Source organism: Sprattus sprattus (assembly GCF_963457725.1).
Source record: "Sprattus sprattus genome assembly, chromosome: 9".
In the NCBI taxonomy this organism is placed as follows: domain Eukaryota; kingdom Metazoa; phylum Chordata; class Actinopteri; order Clupeiformes; family Clupeidae; genus Sprattus; species Sprattus sprattus.
Genome location: NC_137928.1, coordinates 9,448,258 through 9,467,861, shown reverse-complemented (window position 1 = coordinate 9,467,861; position 19,604 = coordinate 9,448,258). Strand labels below are relative to the sequence as shown.

Genomic DNA, 19,604 nt, shown 5'->3' with positions numbered 1-19,604 from the left:
ACTGCAGTGAACAGACATAACCATCTGAAGGACTTCATGCTGGTGGTGTCCATAGTCATAGGCATGGGTGGCTGCTGGTTCGCCTTTATCCAGAACCGCTACTCCAAGGACCACATGAAGAAGATGATGGGGGACCTGGAGGGCCTGCAGAGAGCTGAGCAGAGCCTGCACGACCTGCAGCAGAAGTAAATGCAACCGTCACACACTCCCTTATCCAAACACGCATGCTATTGACTTAAACAGTATGCAAAAAACACAGAGCCATTTGTATCCTGCAGCCTGTCCTGTTGAGACGTACTCTGGGCTATTCAAAACATGCATAGCAACCAGTGTTCAGGTTCACAATGCGCTCTTTCATAGGATGGACAAGTACATAGGCTACCTTTTTGTTTACTTGTTAATGTCTCCCTAATGTCTCACCCACATTGTGCTAATGGATGTGTTTGTAGTTAATGCGGTGTAGTGTGCTACTTTCGATGTAGATTTACTGCCCCTTCTCTCTAATCAGGCACCATCTCTGTTTATCAGAGGCTGTTTTTTCTCTAAGTAGGAAATTAGCCGTCTTGGTACAGCTGGTATTGCATAGCGGTGACATGTTCAGAAGGACTGTGAAAAGCACGCTTCACAGTGTACTGTTGGTGTTAGTCTGTGTGACCTTGACGTTACCAAAACATTTTCCTGGTTTTTATATCTTTGCACACCTCACCTCACTCATCAGTTAAACAGTTCAAGTCTTTCTTAAAGGGAAGTGTCTTCATGCAGCTTAGTCCCTGCTCTTGCTGAGGAGGATTTGATTCTGAAACAGGATGTGGGCAGAGACTCTCTTTGTGTGAAGAAAAGCAGCTATGCACACACTAGCAAATGTTCTCGTGTGTGTGTGTGTGTGTGTGTGTGTGTGTGTGGAGGAAGACTGCAAAATAGACTAAATAGGAAGGAGTTGAATAGGCTATGCCGTTCAGAAAAATTTGATTTAATAGAACTGGAAAGACAAAAATGGAGTTTTTTTATACCATTAGTCTTTGTTAATGCAGACTATCAAATCCTGATCTGGACAAGCAGGTGTAAACAGAGTTTGATGAAAGGCAAGCTTAGGTATCTGGTTTCCCTCTGCAGTGTAATTGCTGAGCCATGGTCTTCCTCTATTGCTCTTCTTTCTTTTTTGTTGCTCTCTCTCTCTCTCTCTTTCTTTCTTTCTTTCTTCCATTCTTCTTTGTATGTTTCTGTGTGTTTGGCTCGTGGCCATGGGTGTGTCAATGTGTTTGTGCATCTGCGTGTGTGAACACAGGAGACTTTTCTGTTTCTGCGGAAGTCAGTTACCCTTGCTGTTGGAATGATGTAAGCTTAATTTCACAAGAATGGGCACTGCCTAATTTTAGTGGAATTTAGGAAGGCGCTGGTATGCGTAACCTGCAAAGTAGTCTTGCCTGGGGAATAGCAGTCAGTTAGTCTGGGTTGTCAGATCATGACCTGTTCAAATGAATTGCACCTTCATTCTCAAGCACAGATACCAACTGGTTTGGGAGGCCCAAGCCTATCAGCGTGGAAATGTTTGAGTGACTGATTGGACTAAACTATGTCCACTACGCAGTGTTACTTTTGCTTCTAAATCTACAAAGGAGGACTGCCTTGCCATGTGGGTGTGTCTTGACGTTACTCTCCACTAGACTAGTCATGTATCCTGCTTCAGGCGGTTTCTCATGTGGGTGTTTTGCCTGGGCTCCTGCAAACCATTGACACTAATAGTGATACAAGGGAATTTACTGGTCCTATGATTTAGTGTCAGTACTTAACAATGCAAGAATAGAACTGGCAGGTTTTTTAAAGATGTATATATTATATTTGCTCCTATATTGTGTAAGAAATTAGTTTAGCAGCTTCAGCTTTTTAATTGATTTTGCCTGTGGACATAATGTAATCTTACATGTTCTAGTACTTGTTCTTGAGGTGAAGTGTGTGTGTGTGTGTGTGTGTGTGTGTGTGTGTGTGTGGTGTATCTGGCAGTCTGTGTGTGTACACGTGTGGGTGTACGTGTGCAAAAGTGTGGGTTAGTGCCTGGGTAGGTCAGTGTGAGATCTGCTCGTGCTGATCCCTGTTGCCAGCTGCTGTGAGTGTGGAACTTTACCAGAGATCCGGTGTAGAGATCAAGTCGCCACTCCCGCTTATGCCCCCCGGCCTACCGCCAAGAGGAAGCTGGCCAGAGTGGAAGTGTGTGTGTGTTCGCGGCGGGCCCGGTTTCACCTCGTGTCTGTCACAACTATAGCTGGTGCTAAGCATCACCTCTTAACTTCTCATGTTCACTTCCAACACTCTCCTCCATCTAGGGCCCTATGAAATCCATAATTTTTTTTTGCCAGATTCCACGTGTTCAGTTTTATTTTTTCTATATTTCTGTTCCATCAATTTGATCATCATCAAATCACATATCCAATCAAATAATTTACTCAGGACGGAGGCTACTGTTCTTTTACACACAATTTTCATCTGTCTAGATAACAGACTTGTAATAGGCTAGGCAATACAGGGACGCAACGCTAGTATAACCCCCAAATATGTCAAAAACAGGGTCCTTGTGGAAATCATGGGGCCTTACCTATAAATGTTCAAGCAAGCAAGTCTGCCAGCCTTTTGGCCCTGTGTTGTCTTTGAGGTTCTGCACTCTTTAGAGGAGTGTTATAAGAGGCAATATGAGAGTGCACAGTAAAGAGTGTATTGGAATGAAACCATCCAAGTACATCATGTCTTGGCAAGATAGGCTTGTTCTGTTCAGCCCTACCACAAAATTCAATGTGTGATCTGAATCAACCGTATAATTGAAATGAACCCTAAACTTATGAACTGAAATTGAGGGTGAACAGTCGTTCACTTTCAGGTTTTAGGATCATCAGGTAAATAGCCCAATGTTGAGACAAATGGAACTTGCTTGATTATGTACCAGGCTTGTGTGATTCATTGCTTGTGTGAACACATGCTAAACATTGTTTGTAACGTGAGTTTATAATCTGTATTTAAGTGTGTCTATGCATGTAAGCTTGTGTCTGTGTGTGTGTGTGTGTGTGTGTGTGTGTGTGTGTGTGTGTGTGTGTGTGTGTGTGTGTGTGTGTGTGTGTGTACGCACGCATGTAAGCTTGTGTCTGTGTGAGGGAGTGGGTGGTGCCCGTCTGCCGTAGCTATTGAATGGCAAAGGTCAGGGTCGCCCGGCTAGGGCTTTTCAGCTCTGCACATTTTCCATCGGTGATATCGCCTTTCACTCTGCCTCTCTTCCTCTGCTCCATTCCACTGACAGCCCACAGCTCCCACACAATGCACACTGCCTCTCGCTGTCCACATAGGATACTGCTGCAGTTCGCTATGACTGCAGTTCGCTATGACTGCGCTTGGTCTGCCGGCACGTCTATTGATGTACCCCTTTCAGTATCACCAGACACAACATGTTACTCCAAGACTCCCTCTAGTGTTTGATTATTTAAGGCTTTCTTGCTTCTAGCTCTTACTCGTACTCTCCCCCTTGTCCCTTAACGTGACTAACGGAGATGTTAACCACTGTTTCTAACAGTTCTTAACAGAAATTTTGACACATCAATAAGGTCCGTATATTAGTCACCTACACTTACGTGTGCCACGGATCCACGTCACTTGACTCATTGTCTCTGTGAACCCTTCACATTGGCTCGAGGGCCTTTGCGCTATTTCCAGTTACGATAGAGGAAACGGTTGAAACCTTTTTTGTGTCGGGTGCCCAAAGAGGAAAAAGATGGCTGACGGCACTTCCTCTTCAAGAATCAATCTTTGTCTGGTGCTATCTGAAACCTCCAGCAGGCGTGCAAATGAGAAGGGGGGAGTTGAGTGACTCATCAATCCTGTGTTGCTGGCCTCCTATGGGGGAGAAGGCTGTGAACTGGCATGGGCAGAGAAGCCAGGAATGCTAGGGACAGCTGTCTGGTTGGCACTGGCTAGTAGGCTAATGCTCCAGGACATCATGTTATTTCCATTGCTGATTGTTCTTTGGTCATATTGGCCTTCAAGGCTATAATTCATATGGTGTAGATGGTGTTTAAGCTTTTAAAAAAGTGCACTTTCACACTTGGCATACTTAGGATGTTACAGTTTTCTCATATTTTAGTTCTGTTATATGTTCGCCATGGATTTACATTTCCTGTTTCAGCATAAATTGGATTTGGCCATCATTTTGTCCAAGAAGACTGGACTGTTGTAAAGACCTATATCCTGCTCTACTTCAAAATCTCTCTCTCTCTCTCTCTCTCTCCCCGTCACCTTGACCTTTCGCCATCCCGCTCCTTACCCCTCTCTCATGTAAAGGCTTCAGATCGCCCAGGAGGAGCATCGCACAGTGGAGGTGGAGAAGGTGACACTGGAGCAGAAGCTGCGGGACGAGATTAACATGGCAAAGCAGGAGGCCTACCGACTGCGGGACCTGCGTGCGGGCACAGAGAACGAGCTGAGCCGCCAGAAGTACGCTGAGGAGGAGCTGGACCAGGTACCACCACAACCCCATCTGCACCCACCCACTCGACTCAACTCAACTCAACATGAGTACACATTTTTTAAATTTTTACACTGATGGCACACTGCACATCAGGAGCAATTAGGGGTTCAGTGTCTTGCTCAAGGGCTAACAACCATCTGATCACTAAATGACTTCACTACCTCCTGTACCACTGTCGCCCCGACATATCACTTCATGCCCCCCTCCCCCCCCCCCCCAGAGATGGGAAGATAAGCACTTACCACAAAACACACTTAATAACCTCCGAGACAAAGCCTCAGACCACTCTGCCTAACCTCAAAAAAGTGCCGTGTTTCATAAGCAGCTGGCTTTCAGTTCTCCTGCACGAGGCTCTTGTTTTGTTTATATCCCGCTCTCCCGTCCCGGGGATGTCAAACCATTACATCCCTAATCAGGACGGGAAATCTTTTTCATACTGGAGCAGACCTCAAGGTCCTCCCTCTGAGATGAGCAGAGTTAAGAGGCATTAAAAGGAAGCCCTCATCATGCAAGGTCACAGCAGGAGGTGCATTCCTGAGGCTTGAGTCTCTCCGGTTCAGCTTTCCAAAGCAGAACAAGGCAAACATGTGAACATCTTTGAACAGACAGCATCCATAGGCACACACACCTGAGTCTCCCCTCAAACATGAGATAGGCATACATGTGGATCATGAGATAACTATTGAATGAAACTCATACAACAAATGATCTAAAGTGGGTCCACCGCCACGGTTCATACATTTGACTGGCGCAGCACAGACCAGTAATGTTAATAAACACTGGATGTGGGACCAAAGTTGCAGGAAAACCCTTAGTAACAAAATCTAGATGTATTATACAGGCATTGGTTTGTAGCTGGCACGCAAATGCTTGCTTCTGTTGCTGTTTTGCAATGTTAGCTGCCTGAGTATCTAATTTTAGTTATAGTCATTTAAGTTTAATCAAGTTAAGTGGGCACCCTCCTTTGTCAGTGTTTCGTTGAATTAGTCTCACAACACCTCCAGAAGGCTCAACAGTGGTGTCCTGGCATCCCAGACCCACACCCCTCCATGGTCACAATGGGTTAGGAGTAACTTAGGACACATGTTGATACCACAGATAACAACATACTTCCCCGAGACTTCCCCACAACAACCATGACTGAATGCCAATGTTCTTTAGCTATACTTAGGCCCATTTGCTGGTGGCTCTAAATGTGCCATCTACATCCATAAATGAAGGTGGCTCTAAACATGGCCTGTTCACCTATACCCATATATTATAAAACAATTGGGTTCTATCACATTTATTAACTGTTTCTGATTGGACGAGAGACGTTCCATGAGTTTGAAAATCCCAGAACATCCCAACTCGGACTTTTCACAGCTAATAATAAATCACTCCACAATGAAACATTAAATAGCGCGTTGATACAATTAAGCGATAACCGTTAATTCAAAGTGCTTATAATTCCAAACCAAGACGTTGACAATGGAACTATTTATTGATGTGGAGAAACAATGGCGAAATAAAAAAAATTTGAATCAATAACTTTGTGTTCAAATGTTAATTGGTTCACTATAAAATTGTTTTATAAAAGCAATAAAGTACTCCTGCGAGTGGGGTAGGTAAGGGATATTCCGTGGCTACGGCCGAACACCACCCGTGGGAATATCCCTTACCCGTCCCCACTCTCACTCGTACTATATTGCTTAAGTATATCAAAGTATGCCAGCATGCCAACTTCCAGAACATCTTGCAAACAACAGGCTTCTTCACATAATACAGGTTAATTCCCATGTCCCCTGATATCTGTGAGTGCCTCAGTCATTACCATTGGCTTGCTTTTTCAGCAACCTCAGACAACTCCTTTGAAGCTTCCTCAAACCTTCCTCAAACCAAAATCCAACAGAAGGGATGTGGTTGATTTAGCTTCAAAGCACCTATCTGGTTGTGTGTGTGCATGCCAACCTCGTTCACTAGCTTCCGCCACCAGTTCCACATCCATTAACTTCCTCCTTGCAAAGGCTTCCTCAATCGCTCTCACACTCAAAATACAACACTATGTCTGGTTTTATAGCAGTTATAGTACACTGTGGAATTTGAAGTTGCCTTCCGTCATCAGCCAGCAGTCTCCAATCTCGCCCCATTTGCCAGTACTGTTTGTACATGCCTGGTGTCCACTTGTCTGCCCCTCTTGCACAGAAGAAATTCTACTGGGCCTGTCATTAACCAATCAGCGTTAACCTCAACTTGTTTATCCTCAACAGAACATAGTAATGATTTAAAAACTAGATTATGTCTCCACTTGTAGTTTTACAACTAGACGGAGCATGTTTTAATGAGCCAACGCCCATGCACAGCTTGCAGCCTATGTCTTCACCCACCAACTGACTGAGGTCATCATAAGTGGCTGAAACAATGCAGTTAGCGTCCATATCCCACTGTTTTCTTAGGCTGATCTTCCTTTTCTTAACATTATTCCAGTTCATCCATTTTCATTGCTCCAATTGAGAAGCAGCTGCCATTTGCCTAGTTTCCTCTTCTTGCTCGCAAACAAAGCTGGTTACTATCTGCCCTGTCACTGGCCATGTAGCCTTACCCAATGCTTTCCAGCTGTCGCCCTAACCCAAACCCTGCCCTTCCACTCTGTACCTGCCCAGTGATATCCCTATGTTGTAATGTGCCTTGTGCATGTTGAACAGTCGCTCATGAATTACACTTCACAATGCTGTGGTGAAATGGTGCATCCCGCCATGATTTCAATCTCCAAATACTGCCAAGATATGGTGGTATTACTTGTGTTGAAGCACAACTGAATATCCTCAAAATATGCTTTGCCTTACGTTGAAACCTCATAAGTAACTGAGTGCCTTGCACAACAGACTGTCTGGCACTAATCCAAAGGCATTAGCATGGTCCAAAAATACCACATACGGCAAATATACAGTTTGTGACAGATTTGTTATATGAGTCTACCATTTTGGAGTCAAAAACGGGTTTCAGTCAATTCATGTTTTTATTGTTGTTTTTGTTCCCCCCATGCATTTTTTTGGGCTTGGTTTTTAACACGAGTGCCAGGGCTGTGCAGTAATAGCAATTCATTGATGAATCGCTTGTAGACTTTTAGACTGCTATGCATTTTTGCCATTTATTTTCTAGGTTCTAGAGACATGTTAAAGACAATCCAGTTATTACCAGTCCTCCGCTTTATATCGCTCTTTCATTCAACTTGTTGCATACATTTTCTTTGACTGTCAGAGCAACTATGCCCATGTGCACCTCAAATCAAAATAATTTGGAATACAAACCATTGGCCCTTTCTTTAGTGGTGTTCCTTGTGTTCCTTTTAGAGTATGGTGAAGAGAATTCCCGTTTTTCCCAGGACTAATCCAGTTCTTCAGTCCTTTTTAAGTGTTCTGACTTATTCTGATTAAAAAAAAAAAAAAAAAAAAGATCATGTTTTGTCCCATATTTCGTCTTGCCTAAAACTTTAATAACTGAGTTGAAGGCAATGGATTAAGTCTTATGGAAACGCAATTTATTCATGGAAGCATAATTTACTGATGATTGATTGATTGATGGATAAAACATGGGTACCGTGCAGGGCTGTACACCTACCAGAGTCTGCAAAGCAAAGCTAGATGCCTCTGCTTGAAACGGAATGCTGTGTTTTTTTCTTTCTCACTGAAGCAAAAAGTTGTTTTCAACAAACCTGACCTGGGAGGCTCTGGGTCAGCAGCTCTGGGACTTCTGCCATGGTGCTCTTTTGTGTTCCGTTAGAGAAATTACCTTGTTTCACCACATTCCCCGTATGACTCCTCTTCTGGTTCCTCTCAGGCCTGTAGCACTTTTTTTTAGACATGATAAGGCTATCGGCTCGATCACTTTTCTCTTTTCTTCTGCATTATTAACAGTTCTGTCAGATGTGGTGTGAAGGTCTTCTGTTTTTCTGTGTTGTTAGTTTCCTCTTATTATGAGCGCCAAGCCACACCTCACACACAGCACAGTTAAAAGTTTCATGTTGAAAACGCCTTCTATGTCTGCCTCCATTATTCTCTCTCTCTTATTATATCTCCCTCTCTCACTCTATCTCTGTCTTTCTAGCTCTCTCTCTCTCTCTCTCTCTCACACACACACACACACACACACACACACACACACACACTCTCATGCACTCACACACAAACACCCACACCCCAAGCTGGATATGTTGGCCTCCGTAGCCTGTTAGCTGGGTCACAGTTATCTATTATGAGTTTCTCCTTACGGCCCTGGTAGCTCATTAGTGCAGCATCTAATTAAGCTGCGGGCGCACAAAGGCCACAGCTCCTCTTTCACAAGCTGCAGGGATCATGATCACTCCAGTGCCTCCTACATCAGCCCAGCTCTGCTTCATCACCAAGCTTTTATTGTTCCAATGCTGTTTATGCCCAAAACATTCATGACCACTAAGGCCTGTAAACATTAGGCATATAATATTCATTATAAAACAATTGGGTTTGTGTTATTTAGCTGTTTCTGATTGGACGAGAGACGTTCCATGAGTTTGATTATCCGTCAACATACCAACTCGGACTTTTCACAGCTAATAATAAATCACTCCACAATGAAACATTCTTTAGCTGATTGATGATAACCGTTAATTCAAAATTAAGAAGAACAACAAAGAAATACAGAAACTATCACCGTCATTGACCTTGCCAAAGGGAAGAGATTCGACAAAATACCTCTTCAACAAAACTGTTAACTATTTTTTATGCATTAGCGCATCCTATGTGATTCTTCGAACACGCCGTACATCACATGCCACATCAGTCCTGCATGTGCCTAAGACCTGCTCCTTCCTGTGGTGCAGGTGCGCATGGCTCTGAAGAAGGCAGAAAAGGAGCTGGAGTCACGCAGCAGCTGGTCTCCCCCCGACTCCCTGCAGAAGTGGCTGCAGCTGACGCACGAGGTGGAGGTGCAGTACTACAACATCAAGAAGCAGAATGCCGAGAAGCAGCTGCTGGTGGCCAAAGAAGGGGTAAGGCACACGCGTCTCCGTGGGAACGCGCTAGAGGGACCTCTGTGTGGGGTTGGTGGGGTTCAGAGCTCAGGGGAGGAAGAGCTGGAGGATGAATAGAGAGATCCTCTCACTCAGTTACAGCTTAAGAATGGCTCCTGCACTACTGTGCTACAAATTAATTGGATTAAAATGATGATATAAACTGAGAGTCATATTATGCTAGAAAGTACTGCATGTCCGGGACTCTTGTCCACCTTTTTCTTGTATTTGAAAGTGTGTGAAGTCTGTCACTAATTAGTACTTTTAGTAATCGTAGCCATGACCTGATACCAAAAAACACTGGTGTATTATTTAGAATATTCAAACCTGTGTTGCACAGCAAGAAGTCTTAGATAGACAAAACACTAATCTGTGTACAGCAGTTCCTCACTTTATTGTATCCCCCGTTTGGACATACTTGTCAGTGTTTATACTGATATTTATGATAGATTTGTATCTAGCAGGAATTCTAATGAATATATTTCAAAAAATATTTTTTTTTTAAAGCATTGGGCCCAAATCTCATGAAAGATGCATACCACCCAAGAGTGCCTCAAATTAGATAAAGTCCAAGCAAGCCCTTTACACTACACCCCAGTGCACTACATAAAAGCTGTGCTCTTACTGACAACCATCGGATATTTTCAGTGTTAAATGTGCTTTAAAGCATATTGGCATTATAGACAAGGTGCGTTTTAAGAGAATTAACCATTCACTCTCGTGTTTTCAACCAAGCACCTCTGGCATACCAGCACCAGCTCTTAGTGAAGTGGAAGCAGTCTGTCCGTATCTGTTTACTATGGTAGTTTAGTGTATAAATGGCACAATTCTGACTAAATGTTCAATCTTTATGACACAGGGTGTCATTTGGTGCATAAGGAAGCTATTACTGTTTTATATGCTGTTTGGTTGCGTCGATTAGTTTAGTTTTAAGAAGTACGTAAGCACCTTATATTTTGTACTTTAAAGCTACACGTTTTTTTTGTCTTGTTATAGTGTAGCCCTTGCCATAGGTCCTACCAAGGAATTTCTGATACAGCCATACCACAAGCATCTGCCAGTTGCTTTGTCAATAACTGCATTGCGGATAATCCAGTTTAGTTGCAGTGAACATTTTAGGAAATGATGTTAAGAAACAATATATGTCTTACAGTTACAGTAACCACTACTTATCGCTTTCACAGAAATCCAAAGGCATTTTGATGTGTCTGATGCACCTTGAGTATGTGAATGTTCTAAATTTCTGAATTGTCATTAGCCTTCTAGAACACACACTAATTCATTAATCAAACTAATTCATCATCATGCACTCAGTAACAGCAACTATTGTGGCTTGCTATTAGTTGCTAAACTGATGCATAAAAGCCTCTGTACATGCTATACAGAAGCAGGCTTAACTGCCTAATGTAGAATTTATGGGTGGCTGTACCTAATAATCTTTATTTATGCATTCTGCCTCTAGTGTTCTTGTATTCCATGCAATCCACAGATTATTTTCACCTTTTTAAAGCAAGTGCATGAATTGCTGAATTCATACAATGCATCTTAGATAAATCATGGGATATGCTTGGATTGTCTGGTAATAGTAAATGTGTTGCTTACCTACCTACATTTTTACGTACATTATGAACATTTTTATTGTTATGCAGATTTCGCTATGAAAATATTTGGAACTGTAATCTGGGGCAATAGCTGTAGCCGTTTGTCTAAACTCTATGTCCCAACATATTCCAGAACCAAGCAGTCAAATCCAGATTCAAGGGGACTGAATGTAATGTTTCCCGTGAATCATTCTGAACTATTGGTGCACACTGAACATCGGTTAACACAACTTTAGTTGTTGTGGAATGAAAACACACCCAAACTCTTTTGATTGTGAGTAGTTCTTGACTTTTGTTCTTTGTGTTCCCTGTGCTCCTCAGGCTGAGAAAATTAAGAAGAAGAGGAACACCATCTTTGGGACCTTCCATGTGGCACACAGCTCTTCACTGGATGACGTGGATCACAAGATCCTGTCAGCCAAGTGAGTGCCTTGAGGCTGAGCACATTTTGGTCACTTTCTTCCTCTTGCTTGCATTCCTCTGTGTTTGTTTTCCCCTTAGACAACGGGAGCTGAATTTTGGTAATATGATTCTCAAATGGTGAGACACAAACCGAGAAAGGAGATATTTTAGATCAGGGAACATTGCTTTGCGGCATTTAGACATAAATAGCATCCAGAAACTACATATTTGAGTTTCGTTTGAGTGAATTGCCTCTTATCCAGCCCCTGTTTGCAAGAACACAATGAAAGCCATTCAAGCGGGTTTATATGGTCACATTCCAGGCATCAGTTAACTGCACACCAGTAGTTTTGTCGTCTTATGTACTTATGTACATTCTGGTTTTTAAATCCCACTAGTGCCATCTTATAATGACTCATACACCCGCTTTCTTGATTGGTCCGTATTAGTTCCATCTTATAATCACTCATACCTCCCCTCTCTTGATTGGTCCGTATTAGTTCCATCTTATAATGACTCATACCTCCCCTCTCTTGATTGGTCCGTAACTCCTATACAGACAAGCGCTGGGCGAGGTGACGGCAGCCCTCAGGGAGCGACTGCACCGGTGGCAGCAGATCGAGGTTCTGACGGGCTTCTCGATCGTCCACAACCCGGGCCTGCCCTCCCTGGCCTCGGCCCTCAACCTGGACCCCAGCTTCATGGGCGGCCGGGCCACGCCCCAGCCCTTCCTCCTGTCGGACGACATGGACGACATGGATGATGAGTTCATGACGCCCGGAACCCTCCAATGTAAGGGCTCACCCGAGTCAGACGGCCACAGGGCCCGGCCCAGCAAAGGCTCGCACAGACACGGCAAGGGGCCCCACTGCGCCCCCCGCCCACTCTGAGCTTGCCCCCCCCCCCTAAAATGTTGACGTAGATGAATACCAATAAAAAGCAAATGTCTCTGCACTGCTGAAGGGATCGAGAGCTCTTATGTTGTCTTTTGATTGCCAAAAAAGTGTTGTTGTTGCTCTGAGAGATCTCAATTTTTATAATGTACGAGTTATTCACTGTAGGCACAGGTAACTTTACTTTGTGGTGTGTGTGTGTGTGTGTGTGTGTGTGTGTGTGTGTGTGTGTGTGTGTGTGTGTGTGTGTGTGTGTGTGTGTGTGTGTGTGTGTGTGTGTGTGTGTGTGTGTGTGTGTGTGTGTGTGTGTGTGTGTGTGTGTGTGTGTGTGTGTGTGTGTGTGTGTGTGTGTGTGTTTTAAAGCACTGATGTATAGCACTCAATGGAAAAGGGACTTTGAGAATCTCATGAACTGTTATGAACATGTCTCAGTAAAAGCACATAAAAATACATTTATAATGACACCAAATCTTTGTCCAGAAGTATTTTTAGCAGCTTTTCTGTCACGGTTTTATCAATCAAGGCCATCAACAAAATTCCCCGTTTGTCCTGTGCTTACAACACGTTTTCATTCCTCCCCTGGGGGTCATGCAATTTTGTTAAGCCAGTGTCAAAAAAAAGACATAAAGTTGACAAAATAAAAAGGGTTCATTTTAACATTTTGAATAGAAACCTGCTGTTTAGTCCTAATGTAGTTCTCCTCTCATTAATAACATCATCCACATAGTGTAGCATTCTCTTCTCTTCTAGATTTCATTTACTCATTACTAGATATTGGCACCATTTTTCTGCTGAAGCCTTTGAAATATGACTGATATAGCTGTTCATTCAGATGATTACAGTTAATTACCTTAAGGATTGATATTATCCTAGGGTACTTGAATTCTTTATTGTCCTGAACATAAATGACCACACAATAATAGCAGGTGCCAGTACAGCAAAGGCTTTTTATCCATAAATATTAACATTTCTTGCCTATCACAGGAAACGACAGAAAAACAGAGAAGCAGACTTTGCTGCCTACTTCTGTGAAGTGGGCAGTGACTCTCCTGGTGCAAATGGTTCAAATTAAAATGGAATAACAGCCACACCCCTGGTCCCCCCCCCTTCTTTTTTTTCTCACTCCTCGTTGGCCACTGGCTCTGTCTTGCGCACCATTGGTCCAATCCAGATGCCGCCTGGGTCATGAATCGGCGAGCAAGCGACTTGTGGTCGCTCGGATCGGACAGCCAGTCCCTGTGGAAAAACTCGGGTTCGCCTGACCTTAATGATCATCCTTATCCACACCTACGCCTCTAAACCCCCATCTTCAAAACAAAAAAAAATTTCTCTCCTGTAGCACCTAGCCTCCCTCCCCCTTTCTCTCGCTCGCTCTCTATCTGTCTGTCTCCGTGGCACAGAGCATGTAACCTTAGGTTAAAGGGTGTGTATGGACTAAAAGTGGAGCGCTTCAAAGAGGCTCTTTCTCCATACTGTCTCCAGAGTTCTTCTCACAGCTTGCCCTCTTCCAGGCTTATCCTCCTCTCCTCTTCACCTTTCCGTCATCCAGAGCACTCACTTGTTTACTGCTCCACGACTAATCCCCTCTAAGTAGCCTAGTCTTATTTGGGTGCATGGGCACTGTAGGAGTACAGAACATTAACCAAGATGTTACACTAAAGGGTTATAGTGTTATTATTTCCTCTGCTTTGAAAAAGTACGTTCAATTGTTCATTTATGTAACTCATACACCACAACTAAGACATTCTCTAGTTGTCATGCATTTAATATATATTTATTTTCACAATAATCTAGTCGCACAAGGAAAGACCAGGTGTTGGCAGCAGGACAGGTATTATCTGTGTTACGGACTGACCGTTGAACCAGTTTGAACAGGCCATTTATCCAACCAGATGCTTAAAAAACAAAAACCATACACAAACCATCAGAATTGTTCCTTGGTTCAAGTTCCAGAGGCATAGTGCTAAAAGACTCGATTATTTTTGGCATAGGACTCACAAGATTTAATGTATAGCTCTTTACCATTCAGATGTCATACCACATCAGGCATTTTACCAGGAAGCATGTCATTTAGGGTTCATTGTTTCAACGTAGAGATCCATCATGTTAAAGGTAGGTAGGGCTGTAGTGCTGAAAATCCTCAATACGGCTGGTAAAGTTAATCATTAGGTTACCGTAACAGTAATGTTAACTCAGTTGAACAACTTACGTCATTAGAAGTTCATAGAATAGAAATATTCACGTGTCCCCCTTTCCTCTTAGTGTTTAGGCGTAGTCCCTCAGACATATGCGCTCACGCACCACAACACGCCCCTGTCACACCTGTGTCTCTGATTTCCCCAACACCTGAATTTCCTGCTTGCTTACCTGGCCTGACTCACTCACCTTTTATCACCTACCTTTTTAAAAACAGCATCATCTCTTCAGAAGCCAGTGTAGGCCCAGTGTGACTGACTGACTTACGCGTGCTGTGTTTTGTGTCCTCAGCCCCCAGTATGATGTCACTGCGCCAACGCCACATGGACCCGCAGCTGGCCATGGGCTCCCAGAGGTTGGTAGAGGGTTGCCAGGGGGAGGCTAGCAGCCCGCACCCCCAGTCCCACTCTAGACCCCCCCTCCTCCAGTGCCGCAGCGCATCCTTCGGGGCATACGAGTCCACGGGGCAGCTGCAGCCACTGCCTTCCATCTCGCATCCCTCCATTATCTGCGCCTCCTCGTCCACCTCCCTCGCTGCTCCACCACCTCTGTTTTCCCTCTCCTACTCCTCCTCTTCCAACCCTCATCATTCCTCTCTCTATCACTCATCTTATTTCCAGCCCATGGACACCTCTCCAGACTTCTTCCATGTGCGCCCACGCCGCTCCGGCAGTCATGGGTACTCCCCTCCACCCCCCCCCCACCCCCTCCCGGCTTGCACCTCCTCCTGCCTGGCATGCTACTGGGGCTTTCTCCTGACGTCATGTTTTGCACTTGCCTTAATGGAATCTGGGTTGCAGTGATTTAACCCAACCCCTTAAACATACTTGTCAAGATCTTCCATTCCCTTTCCAGTTTTCCTTCTTGAATATCTTGTTTTGTTCATGCATCCTTGTTTATTTTTGCCATTATGATGTTTTCCAACCTCGCCACCCCCGTGCTCTGAGTGCATTACTAATTTATACTTTAGAAGCCTAATTATATATATATTTTTTTTATACAAGCAAAACATTTCAAGCATGCATTGAACTTGGACCACGACAGCCCCTAATGTTTGATATGTTTAATTTATACTGTTGGGAACTGTAGAAATTCGGTCCACAAGCTCCATAAAACATTTGCAGTGATGATTTATTGTTCATGATGTTCCATTCATGCAATATAATATTTAAAATGTGTAAATTCCTAAACTGCATTTTGCATCTGCATTCAACTGGTGTTCCCTCTGTGACCTTCAAAGCTTATATTAGCTGTGAACCTTGAAGGTAATATCGCAGTTGTGAACAAGTGTCCGTCATGAATGCTGCTATTCAATCAGAAACCATTTTTTCATTGTCATGTCAGCCTCCACAGCCACTCTGTGTGCTTCCTTCACAGGGACCTGAACCGCTCCGACTCTGAATCGTCCCTCTGCATCTCCCAGGCAGGGGAGCGGCTCTCTGCCTCCTACGGCGGCTCCAAGGGCCTAATGACGAAGCCCACCTCCCTGATGCACGACCCCGCATCCCGAGTGGATGAGGCCGGACCCCAGCCGCTGCACGGCCACACCCCCAATGGAGGCGGCCGCGTGCAGGACGCCTATCCGGAGGCGGTCCCCGATAGCCCCATCCTCATGAAGAAGACCTACGGCATTGAGAAGTCGGCCAGCCTCGGCGAGATCAACAGCGCCCAGGCCGTCCAGGCCGTCCAGCTCTCCATGTCTGAGTCTTCACGCTCCCTGAGCCCAAACTCCACCGACCCGGACACACCCTCCCCCACAGGGCAGCCCGGGGTGGCCGGTTACAAGGTAAACAGCCGGATCCCCCAGCTGTCCGCCAAGAAGAGCCCCCTGGAGGAGGACAGCGGCTCCACGGGCGAAGACACTGACTCGATTGCCAGCCGGAAGAAACACACCTTCACAAAGATCTTCAAGAAGCAGAAGAAGTAAAAAGCTGAAAATAATCTACAAAATACACAGGAACTCTGGACTGCTTTATAGCGGTCAACGCTTTTTTTTGTTTAGTCTTTGTTTTGTTGTTTTTAATGGTAAAGAATAATTTTCTGTCTTTAAAGCAGATGTCCAAATATATGTATTACATTTTTTTTTTCTTTAATACACTGGTTACAAACGATGGCACAAACAGTTGCCTTTTGAAGGTTTTGTAAGGTACTTTTTTTTTCCTATGATTTTTGGGAGCAACCAGCAAGTAAATTATGTCATTGTGTTTCTTTTTGTCTTTGGTTAATGACAAAATATTTCCTCTTTTGGGTTTGGGTTGCATATGATAATGCAAAGCACTATTTATTCTGCAGGAAACAGTGCCAGTCTTTCAAAGGGACGCATCCCTCTTCAGACTTAATACTTGTCCTATTATCTCTTTTCGTTTTGCATGTCTAGCTTCGTTTGATTGAAATCTTGAATGTTCTTAGGTGTTTGCTTGGTTAACATCCCTTTCACAGAAACAGAATATTTCAGTTTTCATCGTCTCTGCTCCATTTCGCCACCTTCGTCACACCTTCCTGGTAGTCGATAAACAACCCAACTCTGAGCTACCCCATGACCCTTGCTAGGAAGGTAGAAAAGGGCTGAGCTATATATATATTTATTAATATATATATGTGTATGTATATGTGATAACCTTCCTTAATATCTTGTACTAATGCTGAATTTGTAGTATTCTGCCCTGTTGGCAAACAGCTACAGTAAAAAAAAAACATCTACAGTCAATAGAAGAGTGGTGAGTCACAGTCATGGACAAGGCCTTAGGGGGTTGTCGGAACACATTTTTAAACAGATCTTTTTTTTTTACTGTTGAGACCAAATCGACAAATAAAAAGAAAGTTATCAAGCCCTCTTAATATGCAGAACTAAAAAAGAATGTATTTTTGAAAGGTGTTAGTAAACTTCTTTGTCGTTTCGTTAATTTAATATTATCTTGTCACAACAAAGTTGACTCCTAGGGCCATACTCTGACTTTGGATGCATGCAGGTAATGTCAGCATGCTCACTTTAAAGCATCTTGGTCAGTAGTAGATAGACATTATACAAGTAAGTTATTTAAGTCAAATAATAATAAAAAATCCCTGTAGGTCCCTGTCAAAATCACTGGTCATATCTGTTAAGTGCTTGTTTGTATCCTAGTGAGCTGTCTTCTGTTCCTGAACCGTGTAGTTATTTGACCTGAACATATGTGGCTGGAATGTATCTGTCCAGATCTGAAGTGCCAAACCAAAGATGTAGTTTAGAGAGACACTTGTGCTGATTTCAGTGTCTAGAGTTCAGATATATCATAAATATCTATTTGGTAATGAGGCTTTGAAGAACATATAGAAAATTTCATATATTTCCACAATAATTTCACCATTTTATATTTTTATGGCAGTAAAAATGTGCCTCCGGCACTCCTGGTACCATGACCCACACCTCACTCGGATCCTCTGGTGCTGATCCCCAAGCACACTTCTCTAAAAATGTTTACATGGCAAAAGTTTGGAAACTTTCAAAAGGGCCTGAGCTTGTATTTTACTGGTTGGCACTATGCATTTGTCATGTGGGTTATCCCCCTAACGTTCTGGATTGGCTCTTCCAAAACCGTCATAGTGCCTTGATTTATCAAATTATATTTGGTTATCATGAGATGACAAAAAGTTCCTTTGTTTGTTGTTTTGAAAAATGACAGAAATTTCATTTCAAAAAGTCACATCTGAATTTAGCTCCCAAAACTCCTGAGAAAGCACAGCAGTGTTGCATAGGACCCCTCCCGTCTTCATGGAAACTCTCCAGTATGGAGCAGAAGATGGCATGGATGACAGTGCTTCATCAAAATGTGAAAAGTTGTATTTCATCTAGCAGTTTATAATAACAGTGTGGTGTAGGTCATTTACGATGCGTCATTTGTACCTCTCTTGCACGTAAAAGCTGTAAATGGATTTTTGCTTTCTTTGTGTGTGTGTGTGTCTCTGTGTGTGTGGGTGTGTGCCAATCTATATCTGTTATTAGTAAAATGCACTGCAATTTGTTGATGCATGTTAACCTGTTGCAACACCTGTGCTGCTGGGGCAAGGGAGTGAAAAACATTTGAGCAGTTATTTATCTACTTATCTCCCTTTGAGCTTCTGTTTGTGATTGTGCATTTGTACGGGGGAAAAAAGGAAGGATTTTGCATCTTCTGTGACTCTTCAAGTATTACAAATTTTATGGCACTCCTGCATGATAGCAATAAAAAGTTTTAAAAGAAGGATTCATCTTCTCATCTTTGTTTGCACACATTAATAAATCGAGGGGGTGGGGGGGGCTGCTGCTTGATCCATGATAGTAGGTGATGATAGCCTAATCTTCAATTACAAGTAGCTATTAAGTCCTAACCAGGCTTGTTAGGCAGATGAGTATGTGTCATTTGCATTGACTGTGTTTGGTTCATGTATTATGTGGCCTAGGCTTGTTGGCTTCGAAACATAACAGGAGCTCGCATCACTTCAAAAAAACAGCTGTCTCCCATTTAGAATAGCCTGTCTACATAGCTTCATATTTAAGCCATTGAATGAGGTTCATTACCTCTAAACGGAGCACACTGAACTATGCTGTTTTTCTAATCCTCTGAAATCTAGATGCATAGTCATTGAGGAAGGAAACGCTTCATTATGACATGCCTACTGACCTTTTACGTTAGTTATCTATTATCTCTGTTTTCTCAACTGAATGCACCACGAACAACCAGAAAGTTAATAATGTAACGACTCATACACTGAACTGCTTGTCTCACTCTTTCTTTGCCTTTGTGGTGTGCACTAACAGGTGGAGCCACCCATACTGTTTGCTTACTACTTAACTATGTTGACCGAGCAGGATATCATCCCGGAGTCACTCAAGTCAAGCCTGGACGACCAACCTTACTGGAGACCGTAAGACTGTGGACTTGGCTACAGCATTGTTTTAGAGGAGGTATTTTAACCTGACAGATTCAGTGACTGAAATCGATTAATACATGGACATACATACAGAG

The 19,604-nt window shown here is 43.3% G+C and overlaps 1 protein-coding gene across 5 annotated transcripts in view; it reads left to right on the top strand.

Annotated features, from left to right (window-relative positions):
- The window catches only part of stim1a (stromal interaction molecule 1a), a 39,073-nt gene extending 20,279 nt beyond the window's left edge, over positions 1 to 18,794 (top strand). For 2 of the 5 annotated variants that reach the window (XM_080844875.1, XM_080844879.1), the window contains 8 exons: positions 8 to 185; positions 4,318 to 4,495; positions 9,342 to 9,509; positions 11,453 to 11,553; positions 12,093 to 12,325; positions 13,598 to 13,678; positions 14,914 to 15,301; positions 16,000 to 18,794. In XM_080844875.1, coding sequence (XP_080701001.1) covers positions 8 to 185; positions 4,318 to 4,495; positions 9,342 to 9,509; positions 11,453 to 11,553; positions 12,093 to 12,325; positions 13,598 to 13,678; positions 14,914 to 15,301; positions 16,000 to 16,549 — 1,877 coding nt within the window. In that variant the 3' untranslated portion in view covers positions 16,550 to 18,794. The remainder of the gene's footprint in view (positions 1 to 7; positions 186 to 4,317; positions 4,496 to 9,341; positions 9,510 to 11,452; positions 11,554 to 12,092; positions 12,326 to 13,597; positions 13,679 to 14,913; positions 15,302 to 15,999) is intronic. The other 3 variants (XM_080844877.1, XM_080844878.1, XM_080844876.1) reach the window with 3 other exon arrangements.
- Positions 18,795 to 19,604: the final 810 nt, after the last annotated feature.